The 14,530-nt window shown below is 58.3% G+C and overlaps 1 protein-coding gene across 3 annotated transcripts in view; it reads right to left on the bottom strand.

Moving 5' to 3' along the window:
- MNT (MAX network transcriptional repressor) overlaps positions 1-14,530 on the bottom strand; it is a 46,573-nt gene that overhangs the window by 5,814 nt on the left and 26,229 nt on the right. Inside the window, exons 1-5 of one of the 3 annotated variants that reach the window (XM_054510994.2) lie at positions 6,211-6,229; positions 5,601-5,711; positions 4,304-4,883; positions 3,698-3,739; positions 3,444-3,555 (exon numbers count right to left, since the gene is read on the bottom strand). In XM_054510994.2, the coding sequence (XP_054366969.1) occupies positions 3,444-3,555; positions 3,698-3,739; positions 4,304-4,883; positions 5,601-5,622 (756 nt within the window). In that variant the 5' untranslated portion in view covers positions 5,623-5,711; positions 6,211-6,229. Of the gene's footprint in view, positions 1-3,443; positions 3,556-3,697; positions 3,740-4,303; positions 4,884-5,600; positions 5,712-5,863; positions 6,187-6,210; positions 6,230-10,079; positions 10,830-14,530 lie in introns of those variants that run through there. The other 2 variants (XM_045889641.3, XM_064582977.1) reach the window with 2 other exon arrangements.

Below are 14,530 nucleotides of genomic sequence, written 5' to 3'. Positions count from 1 at the left end.
TCCGTTCTGGCCTGAAACCTGGTAGCTTTACAATTCTGCCGGCAGTCCCAGGCCACACACGGCCTCCTCTACATCCTGGCTTTTGAGATTTAACCTGCTTCTCTCCACAGTTCTGCCAGAAAGATCCCTCCCTTACACACTGAGGCACACGCACGCACGCACGCACACACACACACGGCTGGCTTCTCACCTGGCTCTACCCTGAGAGGCCTTTTTGCTGGACATGACATCAGATGAGGCCATACCAATGATGGGGCCCAGGGTGAGTCAGCTCTCACTTGAACCTGGCTGCTGGGGGGCTGGAAGTGACCATCCTGAACTCTACCCACCAGCAAGGAGAGTAGATTTCTGGCTCTGGGAGAAACTCAGAGGTCAAGACCTCTTTTTCTTAACTAGCCCAGTTCTCCACAGGCCCAGAGGCCCCTGGAAAGTTTCCCCAGGGTCTAGCTTTTGTCCACATTGCTTCATTTTAAACACATTTCCTAAGACTGCCTGGACACACAGTTTGTTACCTGCCTACTCCTCTTCCTGTTTTTGTCCACTTCCCTGTGGCTCTCTTCAAACCCTTTCGCACCTCCTAGCCACTCTGAGTCTGCCTGGGGGCTACAGCTTTCCACTTCAGCACACGCCCAAAGCCTTCAGTCTATACAGCTAACGTGGTCTCTCTACTACTCCCTTTTGACTCCCATCTAGTGCTCTGCTGCCCCCATCTCTACGTGGCAACCCGCATGACCACCTTTAACTTCCAAAACTGCATCCTGCTCCCCCGTTGGAGAAACTGGCCTGTGCTGGGCCTTCTGCCCTCTGTTTGGCCTAGGTCACCCTGAAACCTTCAGGTCTCAGCTCAAATGCCCCTTCCTCAGCAACAACTTCCCTCACTCCCTAGAACAGATTCTGTGATCCCTGACCCTTTTACGTCCTCATGGCACAGTCCTTTATTTGTTTATAATCTGCCACCAAGACCAAACCTATGAAGACAGAGACCCATGCTTTTTTCTTTGCTTCCTGCTTTACTCTCAGAGTCAGACACAGAGCTGTCCAAAGTACCTAAATGAATAAACAAATGAGTGAGGTTAAGAATTTAGAAAGCCTTGTAAAGTTTTCTATTTCTTTTTTTTTTTTTTAAGATTTTATTTATTTATTTGAGAGAGAGAGAATGAGAGACAGAGAGCATGAGAGGGAGGAGGGTCAGAGGGAGAAGCAGACTCCCTGCCGAACAGGGAGCCCGACGCGGGACTCGATCCCGGGACTCCAGGATCATGACCTGAGCCGAAGGCAGTCGCTTAACCAACTGAGCCACCCAGGCGCCCGTTAAGTTTTCTATTTCTGCTTCCATTGCCCCAGGACAAATATCTCTTAGGAACAGCCTGGGTACACCTCGCTGCCTACTCAGCGCAGGCCCATGCCTGTTGGTTCTACTGAGTCTCTATAATTTATTTATTTTTAAATTTTTATTTATTTTTGAGAGAGAGAGAATGAGAGAGAGAGAGAGCATGAGAGGGGTGAGGGTCAGAGGGAGAAGCAGGCTCCCTGCCGAGCAGGGAGCCCGATGCGGGACTCGATCCCGGGACTCCAGGATCATGACCTGAGCCGAAGGCAGCCGCTCAACCAACTGAGCCACCCAGGCGCCCCTCTAATTTATTTTCAATTGTCATTCAAACAAGGCTCCCCTTCCTAAGTATGTGTCTATAAAGTGGAATGTGCTGTTCCATCCTTCCTGTGTCTCAGTAATTGCTATGAAGTTGGTACTTATAGAGGACGCATCCTCCTAACATCCCCATGATGAAGATACTTTTTCTTTCCTATTTAGCAAAATGGCAGTACAGAAGAAACTGATATTCAAGAGAACGTCACAACACTTGACAAGGATTTGCTCCTAGGCCATATGATTAGGAATAACTGAAGAACCAGTGATATTCTCAAGATCAAGTTCTACAAAAACATGTAGGAAGTAGGCCTCCCGGGGCCCCTCCTCCTCCGAGGCCAGACCCGCCGCAAGCGACGCCCCGCCCCTCCCGGAGCACGCGCGCACCCACGCGGACCCGGCTTTGCAGCGTCACTCCCCGCCCGCGGCACCCCACCGCTCGGCGCGCGGAAGCCCCGCCCCAACCCGGCCCCGCCAATCCCCGAGCCCGGCTCCGCCCCTCCCGGGTGCAGGGAAGCAGCCTGGAGGCGCGCCAGCCACTCCCCCGCGCCCGCAGGGCGGGCGGAAAGGCGCGCGTTCGCGGGAGGCAGGGGGGAGCCGCCGGCTGGGAGCAGTCGCGTAGCAGCGCCTCCGCCCCACGAACGAGTTAGGCTCCGGTTACCTCAGGGCTGTGACCCCGCAGTCTTGGCCGGGGGAGGGGGAGGGCTACGCCTCTGGCTCCTACTTCGGTCGGACCCTCCCTGACCCCCATCCCAGGGGGACCTTGTCGCTGCCCGCCCCCCCCACAGCTGCCCGAGCACGCGGACAGGGGACCCCAAGCTTCCCCCGCCCCCACCCCGCGCGGGTAGGCAGCGCTAAGTCCCTCCCACTCCCCAACGGCTCGGTTCCGACTCCGTCTCCGCGGCAGCCGAGCGTGGCCGCCCGCCCCACCCCCACAGCCTCCTTCCCGGCACGCGGAACCCTCGGCCGGTTTCCAGGGAAACCGAAACACGGGGCCGTCATGGCAACTGTCTTATCTGGCGGGAGCCCCCCACCCCGTACTGCGGAGGGAAGCCAGTGCCCCAAGGGGAGAGGAACACACGGCCAGGAGGGCCCCTTGAAACGGGGCTTTAAAAACGCAGGCAGGAGAGCGTAATTTTTAAAGGTTCGGTGACCCCAGGACTGTTTTGGTCACCCAGACCACCACATTTCCCCGGTTTAACCCCCAAACTCGAGTCGTGGCACCTCAGTGCTCTCACTGGAAGGCTCTTAACCATTCTGGGGTCAGAGTGGGGGGCCTCATCGGCGCGCCGCCGTCTGCAGGGAGCCACGCCCAGGGGACTCCCCACCCCACCACGAGCGACAGACTCTCGGGCCGAGTCCGGGTTCCCGCCCAGGCACTGCGGGTGGGGTGGAGGCGCTGGGGCCGCGCCACGCCCTTCTCACCCGCGGGGCACTAAACCGCGCCAGGTGGTAGCACGGGCCCGGGCACCGGGGGACCGAGCTGCGGGGGCGGCGCAGATGGCGGGGCTCCGCGGGGCGGCCCGGCGGGGCAAGGGGGAGAGGGGAACGCCGCGGCCGCCCTCCCCCGCGCACGCGCGCCCGTCCCCCCGCCCCCTCGCGGGCGGGGAGCCCCGCTGACGTCAGCCGGGCCATGTGCTCAGCGCCCGCGTGGAGGCGGGCGGGGGAGCCGGAGAGGGAGCAAGGGCGGGGCGGGGCGGGGCCGCGGCGAGGGGAAGAGGGCGGGCGGGAGTGGGGAGGAAGCTGGCGCTGCGGCCACCGCCCGCCCTCCTCTCGGCGGTGCTTCCCTCCCCCATACCTGGATGTACCGCAGCGCCGTCCGCAGCACACTCAGATTCGACGTCTTCTTGTCGTCCACGTTGGGGATGTTGCGCTTCAGGGTCTCAAAGCATTCCTTCAGATGGGCCCTCCTGGGGAGAGGGAGTGGCGCTGGTTAGCCAGCGCCTGGGGGGGCGGGGGAGTAGGCCCCAGGAGAGCTTGGGGGACCAAGGGTGGGACCAGTCCCGGTAGAGGGCGGGGCGGGCCCAGAGACACACACGCACGCGCACACACCTGTTCTTCTCCAATTTGTTGTGGACTTCTCTGGTTCCGATCCTGAAACCCAGACAGACAGGAAAGGAGGTTCAGGGAGGAGGGCCCAATTAGACGGCCTTCCTGCCCCCACTCCCCAAATGCCACAGGTGGTTTATTCTCCGTACAAAGCAGCAATGGGAGATATTCACCCTGTGCGGAGGCGTGTATACCCCCTGGAGGGCACATGTATGCTCATAATTCACAATCCCTTTAATCCTCCATCCTGCCCTTGTCCACCTGTGAGGAGACAGAAGGCCTCCTGGGGCTCACAGAAATAGCCAGTTGACCCCAGCCCTCACCCAAGAGATCCCCAATCCAATACTCTGACCAAAGGCCTGGCAATGCCATCGGCCCATCCTTGAGGGGGTCAGAGAACACGGAAGCCTGACAACAACAGAGGGCAATGGGGAATGGACACAGGCACAGTGAGAACTGTCCAAATATAGTACGATGCTTCTCAGTTGGAGAGGTAGGACATGGCTTTGAAGGATGAGCTTAGGAGGGGCTACTTTCTCTTGCACACACAGCCCAGAGTGTGGGCAGTTCTCCATCCCACCAGCCTGGACTCTGCCACACCTCACTCACCCCCCAGGCCTCTTCTTCTGTTCGCTGGATTTGACTTCTTCGGCTGGTGCCAACTTCAGGGTCCCAAGAGTGGGTGGGGGTGGCTGCTGGGGGGCCAGCTGGGGCTGAACTCCAGGGTGAGGTGCTATGGTCAGGATGGGTGTGGGGAGGGGCTGCAAAGGCTTGGGGCTGCCAGTGGGCGGAAGGGTGGTCTTGGAGTCTGGCAGCAGAGGAGCAGGGTTGGGCACCTGTGGCCTGGTGGGCAAGGGAGCAGACTCCTTAATGCTGAGTCCAGGGGTGCTAACCAGGGCTGGCTGGCGAGGCGCCAGGGGCAAAGGCTGGGCTGCAGGAGGCAGTGGTGGGGGCGGGGGCAGAGGCTGAGGAGAGTTGGTCACTACTGGAATAGGAATGACAGTCAGTGGGGTGGGGGTGGCAAGTGGGGGTGGGGGTGCTGGGGGGGGCGCTGGGGGGGACAGAGGTAGGGGTGGCGCTTCAATGCGCGGTTCCTCCACGGGCAGGGCGTGGGCCAGCCTGGCCAGGCTGCTGGCCTTCTTCTGCTCCTGCTCTCTGTCCCGCTCCAAGCGGAGCCGCTCCTGCTCCTCTGTGCAGAAAGAACACAAGGGGCGTCTCAGCGGGCGGCAGTCCTGGCCTCCAGCTTCTGAAGTCTTTCAAGCAGAACGCGGCCTCTGACCCTGTCCCAGTCAGTGCTCAGCCCGAGACACCACAAATACCTACCTACAGCCAGCCAGGCACTGGGGCTAAGTGCTGGGGGGCACAGCAGTGAACAACACAAGAGACCTGGTCTCTGCTTTGGATGAGGGGAAGGACAAGTAACAGAGAACAATCCAGGCTGGGAGAGGAGAGAGGCTGTAGAAAGACAGTGCAGAAGTGGTCAGCGAGGATGCTGGAGGCCTGGCAACCTGAAGGTTGAGGGGTTAGGCTGGTGCAGGGAAGTTCAGGAACAACAAGGCTGAGGGGAGTGGGGTGACAGATAAGGTGGGCAGAGGCCAGTCGGCGAAAGCCCTCACATGCCACTACAGGAGAACGGGGGGGGGGGGGGGGGGAGATAGATCATAGCTTCTGGGAAGGCCTTCAACAGTTTTTACCAAGTACCTTTCAGAGGGCAGGCAGCATCTTCATTTCAAGATGAAATGAATGAGCTCAGAGAGGCAAGGTGATTTGTTGAGAGTCACAGAGCAAGTCACAGGTAAAACTGAAACCAGACCCAGCCAGGAATCCTGACACCTGGCGGATGCCCATACCTGCTCTGTAAGCACATGCTCACTAGGCGTCTGTATACACACACACACACACACACCTGGATCCTCACAAGAGTCCATGCCACAGGCAGGGCTGGGACATCATCTTCAGTTCGCACATGAGGACATCAGGCCCAGGAGTCCCAGGCCAGGGCGCAGTGTCTGGTTTCCTCAGGGACCACACAAAACACATTCGGTCCTCCTCTGCCCTTTGTGGTGCTAAAACTCACTGCTCCCAAATCCCTCCCCCGCCATCCCCCCACCAGCAGCACAGCCAGAGAGGTAAGAGGCAGGCAGGAAGGAAAAGAAGGCAGCCCTGCACCTGTCCATGCAGCATCTGGGCTGCAAGCCCTGCTGCAAGGTGAGGCCTGCTCTGGAGCTGGCCGGGACCAGGGGAAGGGGAGGGCCCTTCCTGAGCCAGAAGTCCGTCTCCGTCTCCACCCTGCCCGGTGCTCTCCAGGCCCCACCATTCCGGTTCCCCGGCCACAGGGCTGGGCAGGGGCCCTGGGGAGCAGCTGTAGCCCCCAGGCCAGGGAGCGGGCTGGTCCACCAGCGCTCCTGCGGTCCGGGATTGGCCACACTGCTGACTAACTGAGCTGACAGCTGGGCCGGCAGGCACGCCCCTACGGAGGAGGGCATCAACCCCCCCACTGGGGCCCTTGGGCCTACCGACAAAGTGAGTGTGAGCCGGGCCGGCTCGAAGCCCCTCCCTCCCGCAGGGGCGAAGGAGGAAGTAGAGCGGTGTCGTGAGAGGGAAGCGCTCCGTGGTTTCCCAGCAGCACAGGCCTCTTCCGTGGCCCCTGCCCTTCAGGAAGGGGAGCTGCCGGGCCTGCTCCAATGAGGGCAGCGCTCTCCCAGGCCTTTCCGGCTGGCACTGGCTTCTGTTACAGCCCCGGAGAAAACCAGCTCTCTGCCCTCCAGCTGCCCAGAGACCCCGCGGGCAGAGCGGTCTGCGGAAGGCCACCGACCAGCTACCCAGTCCATCTCCCGCACTGCTCCCCCCTCCCTCCTTCCCATCCCCTCCCCCGTCAGCTCCAGGGCCCAACACAGCCCACCTTCATTCCTTTGGGCCGAGACCCAAACTTTCATTGGCTTTGGGACCAGGGTTCCACTCTCCCATTAGCAGTGGGACAGAGAGGGCCCCAAGCCCCGAGGACAGGTGCCCTGGGAACCCAGACTGAAAGTAAACCTCATATGCCCCATATTTGAAAGGAACCCACCGCTCATCCAGGAGATGGCAACCTTCTCACCTACCCTCTCCGTTCCAGAGTCAGGCAGCTACGCCTCACAGGCGCTGGGCAGGACCCAGGGCAACGGCCAGGCTCTATCACACCTTAATCAGCATGAAAAATCTTGACTGGTGGGGAAGAGGGGGTGTCCCAGGCCAGATGCAGCCCACCAAAGCTTCCTGCCTCCTCCCCACCCAGCAGTGACCCTCTTCCTATGCCCTGCGGAGGGGGAAACAAAGTGGGGGGAGCAAGCTGGCAGTCACTCAGGGGACTCCCTCGGTAACAGAACAGACTCGGGCTTTGTAAAATAATGCTCTGCGGCAGCCAGGCGTGCACTCCCTCTCCCACTCGCAAACATGCCCACGACTCTGGCCTCAGATAAGTTAGCATGACACGTCTGGGGTGATTCAGAGGCCACAGCAGGCACAGGGCTGGGGCCTGAGGAGTCTACACTAGGTAGCCCCATGTTCAGGGGGAGTTCTCCCCTTCTTCAGGCTAACAGGAAACTTGGTGCATAAGGCAGGCCCCAGGATGTGACTAGGTCAGGTAGAAGAGGGTCCCATTTGAGCCACCTCCATGAATGCTGGAAATGACCAGGCCCTCCTGCTGACCACTTTTTCCCTCTCACACATACATGTGCACACACATCCTCAGGTGCATCATGGGAGCAATCTGGCTGGTCTAAGTCAGGAAACCCACCCATGAAACTGAAAGGGGACATGGATAAGAGAATCCCTGTCCAGAGCTGTTCATCAGGTACATACCCAGGAAAGCAGTTCTGGTCACCAGGTCCACACATGACCCCTTCTCTCCCACTGTCCCCACCCCAAGTCAGAAGACAGAACCTCAAGGAGGGGGAAAAAATGAATTTGAGAGTGACATGCTGCGGCTAAGTCTAGCCAACTGCACGTGAGCTTTTAGAGTAGATCTGGCTTTGCACCATCCATCCCCTAAGACCTCTGGCCCCACCAAGAAGGAACTGTGACTGGTCAGTTAAACTGGGCCTCTGCTCAGCTCCCTGCCCCCAGTTCTCACCACCTGGGGGAGGGGCAGGGCTCTGCAACTTCTTAGGAGAGAACCATTCCCAGGCTCCTTCACAGTGTTGCACACATCATCCCTGTCCTTACTGTCAGCTCTGGACTTAGTATTTTGGAAAGGGTGGGGGAGATGATAGTGGGGAGGGGGGTCTTCTCCCCTTCCCCATAAGACCAGTCAGTCTGAGGGTAAAGTGAAGGTGAAGGGGTTGTTCCCTTGGGGAAAAAGCAGGGTCAACCCTGTTCACCTCTAGCACAGTGCCTGATACACAGCAAGGACACAATAGGTACTCCTGAATTGCACTCTGCTAGTGGCAGGTGACTCAAGTCTCTCCAATTCTTGTGCACGCACCCTCCTCCCCTCGCCCCCTCGCTGCGCCCGCAAACAGGACATTCTCGGTCACCACCATCACTGTCCAGGGCCTGACCCTGCTCGGGACCCAGAAGATAAAGGGGAGGGGCACGCTAGCTGATGTCCCGGCCCATCAATTCCGTAAAACCCAAGCATCTCATCTCACAGATCTCGAGTGACTCCTGACCTTGAGAGGCCGGTCGACCAGTGACTAGGCCGGGCGGACCCGCCGCTCCCCCCGCCCCTGGCCCGCTGCCGCTCCCCCCACCCCACCCCCCTCCGCCGCCGTGGCCGCGGCAAAAGCTGCAGGGCGCGCGCGCACAAAACACACACTACTACCTCCTGCATGACTCATCATTGAAGCAACAATAGGCAGAGAGAAAGGAAAGGAGGGCGAAGCACTCTCTCCACCACAACGAACCCGGCAGAAGGAGGGGAGGGGAGGTTGGAGGGGACATGAGTCCCCGGATACAGCACACACACCGATCCAGGGCCGAGGCCCTCTCAATAGTCCGGAAAACGGAGGTCTTTCCCTCCAACCCCTATTCCTGCAGCACCCTGAAGCTGGGGACCACCGACAGAACGGGTGAGATGGGAAGCATCTGAAATCCTCGTTTCCTGCCGAGGGAACGCCAAAGTTTGCCCCTTCTCAGCCTGGCTCATTCCACAATGTAGCTAGGGGTATTGCCAGGAGGTCCTGGTGAGAACGTTCCCCAAAACGTCAGTGGGAATATGTGAGCTCTAAATGTCCTGTCGCCCTGCGATTCTGAGGGTTTCCCTTGCCCCAGGATCAAAAACAGGAGGTTGGGGCGAGAATGGACAGGTGAGCTCGGCGGCTCCTCCTTCCAGCGCACAGGCTCTCCCTGGGAGGTGCCCGGCGGCCGGAGCCAGGGCCCAACCCGGAGCAAGGCCACTCGCCAGCCCCGCCCAGGCCCCGCCCCCGGCCGAGCGCGAGGCAGCTGGGAGGGGCCGGGCCGCTCCGTCCCCAGCGGGAGTGTCCCCCGTGCACGTGGTCGGAGGCGGGGCCCGTCCACGTCACCACCCGGTGTAACCAACGGGCTTGGAACGCAGGCACACGCAACATTCCAGCCGAGAGCGGGTTTGGAACGCGCAGACACGCCACATTCCACACCGACTAAAGTGGGGCGCAGCAAGGGGGGCCCGGGGACTGCCCCCAGCGACCTGCGGGCCGTTTCGCAGACACCCAATCAGCCCAGCTCTCACCCAAACCCCTGAAGCGCGACCCAGCCCAGCTCTGGGAGGCGGGGTCAGGCGGGGCTGGCCAGGATCATAAGACACGCGATGTCATTTCATTCTGCAAAGGCCGCCTCCGCCCCAAGCGGCGCGTAGATCGGCCGGGAGCGCCCCCCGCACCCTCCCCACAGGGCCAGGGAAGCCGGGGAGCTGCTCGGCGTAGAGTAATTCCCACCCCCCACTCCGTTACACACACGCCCACTCGTGTGCACTATACACTCGCCCGTGTACACGTCCGTTCATCCGCTCTCCTCGAGGCTCACATCACACATTCCCCCGTGCACACACGCACGCACACGCGGGTCTGCCACCCCCACGCAACACCATTCCACACCCCACCCCCCACCGGCTCACACATCCTCGGCGCTACCGAGGGCGCCGCTGACCCACGCGAAAGGAGCCCCCACGAAAGGTGCACACGGGGTGGCAGGCAGCTGAGGTGGCGCCCACAGGAGCCGGGTCCCTCACTGCACGGTAATGAATTCATTAATTAATTTTACTGCCCCCAACATTCCTCCCCGGGCGGCGGCTCCTGTGCGGAACCTTGCGCTGCTCGGCTTCGCAGGCCGCCCGGGAAGGGGTCCTGCCCGCGGTTTCGCGTGGGTTCAGAGACCAGGGTCGCTCGTCTCCCCTTCCCCGGTGCCCCAGGGGCCCAGCCCGGCCGCTCACCACGTGCTCTCTGTTGTTGCTGCGCTTGCCATTCCAGGAAGCGGGCCGCCTCCAGTAGCGTCTCTATGCTCATCGCGCCGAGAGCGGCCGGGGGCGCGCCGGGGCCGAGACTGCGGCCCGCGAGCCGGGCACAGGTCAGGCTGGCGGGCAGGCAGGAGGGAGGGATCACCTCCGGGGGGCGACAGGGCTGGGCGGCGCAGCGCACTCCGCAGGGAAGAACGGGAGAGCACGGAGAGAAAAAATTGTTTCCCAAAATATTTGCAAAATATAATTTGCAAATTAAAAAAAATTTGATGCAAAAAAACAAAAGGCGGCACTGCCTCCCTCCTTCCCCTCCCTCTCTTTTTCCCCCTCTGATGCCTCCCGCCCTGCGGCCCCCGGGAGTCCCGCCGACAAGAAAAGGCTTTGCAACAAGATGGCGAGGAGGCACCGACACACACAACAAGGGAAGGAGCCGCGCTGCCCCCGGCCGCCGCCCCCGCTACTACACCGGGGCCGCAGCCAAAGCCCGGACCGGAGCCCCCGCCCGCAGGGCCGCGGCGTCTCACGAAGGGAGGGGCGGGGTCCCGAGCGGGCTGGCCCCGCCCACTATAGACGGCGCGCGCACACGTGGCCTGGGTGGGGGTGGGAGAATATCCAGCTTCGCTCGCGCCCTGCATTTCCGCTTTCTCGCCTCGCCCCGCCCCGAAGGCAAGCCACAAGTTGAGCCAGGGCTGCGTGTTGCGGTCATTCACAACGAAGTGTGTCCTGCTGGAGGAAAAGAAGGGTGGAAAATTTAAGACTTAAGTTAGCTCAAGTAAGGATATTCCAGGTCAGGGAAACCTTACGATGGTAGAGACTGGCCTGACCCCTGGGTCTCCGCTCCCTACCCACACGTGACCTAATTCCTGCAACCACCCGGCTGTCGCAATTCCCCCGGGATCCGCCCGTGGGCGGAGCTGACGGCAGGAGGCTGCCAGAGACTAGCGGAGAGAGCGGAGTGATGATCCGGTTCCGCGTTTTGCCTCCGTTCCTCCCCCCGCAGTGCGTTCGCATCCTATTAGGCGACGTCACCGGGCCGTGGGCCAATGGGCGGGCAGGACAACACGGCATGGAGCAGCTCCACATGGACACCCCGCGCCGCCAGCCTTCTGTTTAAAGGGCCAGTGTCTAACACGGTCACATTCGTGGGTGCGGATGGGTCCACTGTAAGAACGGAGGGTGGGACGCCGAAAGGGAAATTCTGCAGTTGTGCCCTGGCCTACCCATTACTCTTCACCACTCTCCCTTCAAAACCAAGTCTCTCTCTTTTCTTCCCCCAAATTCTTGTCTTTGTCCACGCGTGTCTAATGTGGATGGCCCACAGTCCACCCTTTGCTCTGGGGCCGGGGCGGGGGCAGTTGAGGCAAGGCGTCCGCAGCCCAGACCAAGGGGGCGGGGCCCAAATCGGGAACAACAACGTGGAGGGCGGAAGCCTGGCCCTGCCAGCCGCTGGGCGACTGAGGCCGCGGGCGGGGCGCGGGGTCGGGACGCTCAGCCTGGTCTCGACGGCGCTCGCCAAGAGGGCGGGATCCCCGGCTGGCGCTCGCTGCCGCCGCTCTTGCGCTAGTATTTGGGGGCGCCTGCGGGTACAATCAGAAAGTTAGACCTTTGTCAGGGTACCCAAATCCTCTCATTTTGCAGATAAGGAAACTGAGGCCCAGAGACCGGAAAGGACTTGTCTAAAGTCACTCAGTATTCCAGTTGCTGTATGCTCTGGAGGGAGGAGTATTTATCCTTGACCCCGTGGACGACTCTTTTGAAGGCAGTTCTGGGGCAGGGCACCCAATTCGAAAAAAATCATGGGGGAGTATCAAACTGCCTGCCTGGGAAGTGGTCTGCCCACTTATTGCATTCAGGGTCTCCAAAATCTTCATCTGAAACCCTGCTGTTCCGCTTCTTTGGTGCAGGCCGCACAAGCCCCACTGGTACAGTTGGTGGTGACACAAAGGCCAGCTGAAGGCACTTTGGTAGCACCCTGGAGCATGTACAGTACAGCTCTGCTGGCCCAATGCCAGCAGTCCTATGGCCCCCAGGGCCTAGCCTCGGATTCCTTTTTTTGCTACCAGTTCAGAGTTGGACAATGCCAGCTGGGTTCAGGGTCCTGCAGCCTGGGCTTCACCATCACACAAAGCTACAAAGCAAAACTTTATGAGGACAGCTGAGTGGCAGACCACCCTGCCAATCTATCTCATCCCATCCCCACTGTGCCCTTAGAGGGGTATGTTCCTATTTTGGAGTCTAGCTTAGAGGCACAGAAAGCTGGTACAAATGCATGCCTGCTGGCTTTGCTCCCTTCCTTTGAGGGCATAATGCATATACTAAGGAAAGAAAATCTGCACAGATCTTGGAAATCAAGAACCTAGTGAACAGAAGGAAGGGGGTAGTTTGCCAGCAGCAGTCTACAGAGGGATCTGATCTTTACACATTTAATGCCCCAGAGTCTGTAGCTGAGCAGAGGCCATTACACACGTCCAGGTGCCACTAGCTTTGCTTACAATGGAGCTGGAAAGGAAGGTGGGGGAGGGGGTGGGAATAACGTACCCAGGTGCCCTGGAATGAATGCCCTTTTCCTGGGAGGGCGAGATCTGTGCTGGTCCTGACATTGCTTCCTTTTAGATGTCTGCCACCTGCTACTAGTGTGATTGGGCCTGGCCCACGGCACAACCAATGAAAATGAGAAGTTTAAAGGCAATACACAGGTGTGTGTGTTGGGGTGGGGTGCTAAACATTGTATGTAATATACATAATAGTGACCTGAAATAATGTTGTTGACCAAGTTTTCATTTTGTTTGGGGTCAGCACTGTACTATTCTGTCCAGTGGCCCAAGATGCTCAGAGAGCTCCATCCAGCTGTACCTTCTGCCTTCCTCAAGTGGTCATAGGACTCATATAGTCCTGAAGTCTCTTGTAGAGGTCAAAGCCCAATTTTTGACTCTTCTTTGTCAGGTACCAGCTCTATTCCATTAAGAAGGCACTCCTCTGAAAAGGAACATTCTGAAGACAACTTTTCTGTCAGGGGTGGGTAAGCAAGTGGGGTGAACAGAGTCAAATGCCAGTCTCTCCCTTGCCCCCAATACCCCATCTGCTCTAGAGCTTAGTGGAGATGCTTGCTATTTAAAACAAACAGCCTTACTGGCTTCACATGATCATGTTTATTCGGGTCATGTGGGGACAGCAGCCAGGGGATGTTAGGCAAAAGAAGGGTTTAGAAAGGAGGCTTTTTTTTTCTAAGCCTGTTGTTGCCTACGGGAGCCTGAAAATAGCTAAACAGAATTTCTTATCAGCCAGGGTTTCCCCAGTTGGGGAACGGACACAATTGGGGTGGGAGATACCTATAAGGGGAGTATAAAAGGAGAGGGGAATTAATAGGAGAGCCGTTTAACATTTTAGCCCCAGCTTCCTGTTCCAAAGGGATAGAACTGGGGTAGAAACTGGCAACTGTATTCCTTCAAAGGAAAGTGAAAAGAAGTCTGATGTTTCAGCAGAAAGGTGAGCACTTCGTGGGAATGATCCAAAGCCCAGCCATCTCCAAAAAGTTGTTCCTAAAGTTGTTTTATGGCTTCTAGGTGCTTAGTACCTTTAGAGCAGGACACCTGGGCCACCCATCATGTGTACTTTCTCATGAAAGGATTTCTATTTTCAGTCTTCCTCGTCAGTGCATCCTAATGCCCAGTTCAAATCCCTCAATTTTTTAATATGCCGAACCAGAGACATTCCCTTAATGAGACGGTCTTCCATCCTCCACCCCACCCCACTCCCTCAAACAAAGCTTTACATACATATGCAACTCCAAGAGCTATGAAAATCAGTTTCCTGACCCCTAAGATGCATACATAATGAGACGGCAGAAAGGACAGAAAGCCAAAGTACAGGTATTTTATATTAGATCCCAGAAGATGTCCTAACTGTTCAGGACCAACTTCTCAAAATTCTCCAAGTGGTTTTTTTGTTTTGTTTTAAGGAGCTTTCCACATATCATAATTAAGACAAGACCAAAGGGAGAAAGAAAGCCAGCCAGGACGAAGAGAAGGGACAGAAGACTAGTAGTACACCCAGGGTCACAGCACAACATTCATTTAACAAATATTTATTGTGCGCCAAACATGTGCCAGGCACTGGGCTAGGTGGCCTTGTAGCCAAGGCCAGGTGACCTTTGGTAAGCCAGGGTGGGGTAAAAGGTCACAAAGCAGAACTCAACTCCACAGTAATACCTGGAAAAGCTTAGCTTTGCTCTCTACCACCACCGTGCTGGACATAGCATAAGAGATCCTATGACCACAAAAGACCCATAAGCATGCTGACGTACTCATTTAGGTTAGGTTCCCAGATCATCATACTTTTCTAAGAAGGAGAAGAAATTAAGTGGACCGAACCTGATTCCTGACAAGCCCAGTCTGAATGATGAGCAGGATTTTGAATCGCTTTGATAG

This window comes from Mirounga angustirostris, unplaced genomic scaffold, assembly GCF_029215605.1.
Source record: "Mirounga angustirostris isolate CCGP_5_RB_7025 unplaced genomic scaffold, mMirAng1.0.hap1 SCAF_17, whole genome shotgun sequence".
NCBI lineage: Eukaryota > Metazoa > Chordata > Mammalia > Carnivora > Phocidae > Mirounga > Mirounga angustirostris.
This window is presented reverse-complemented; position numbering and strand designations above follow the sequence as displayed.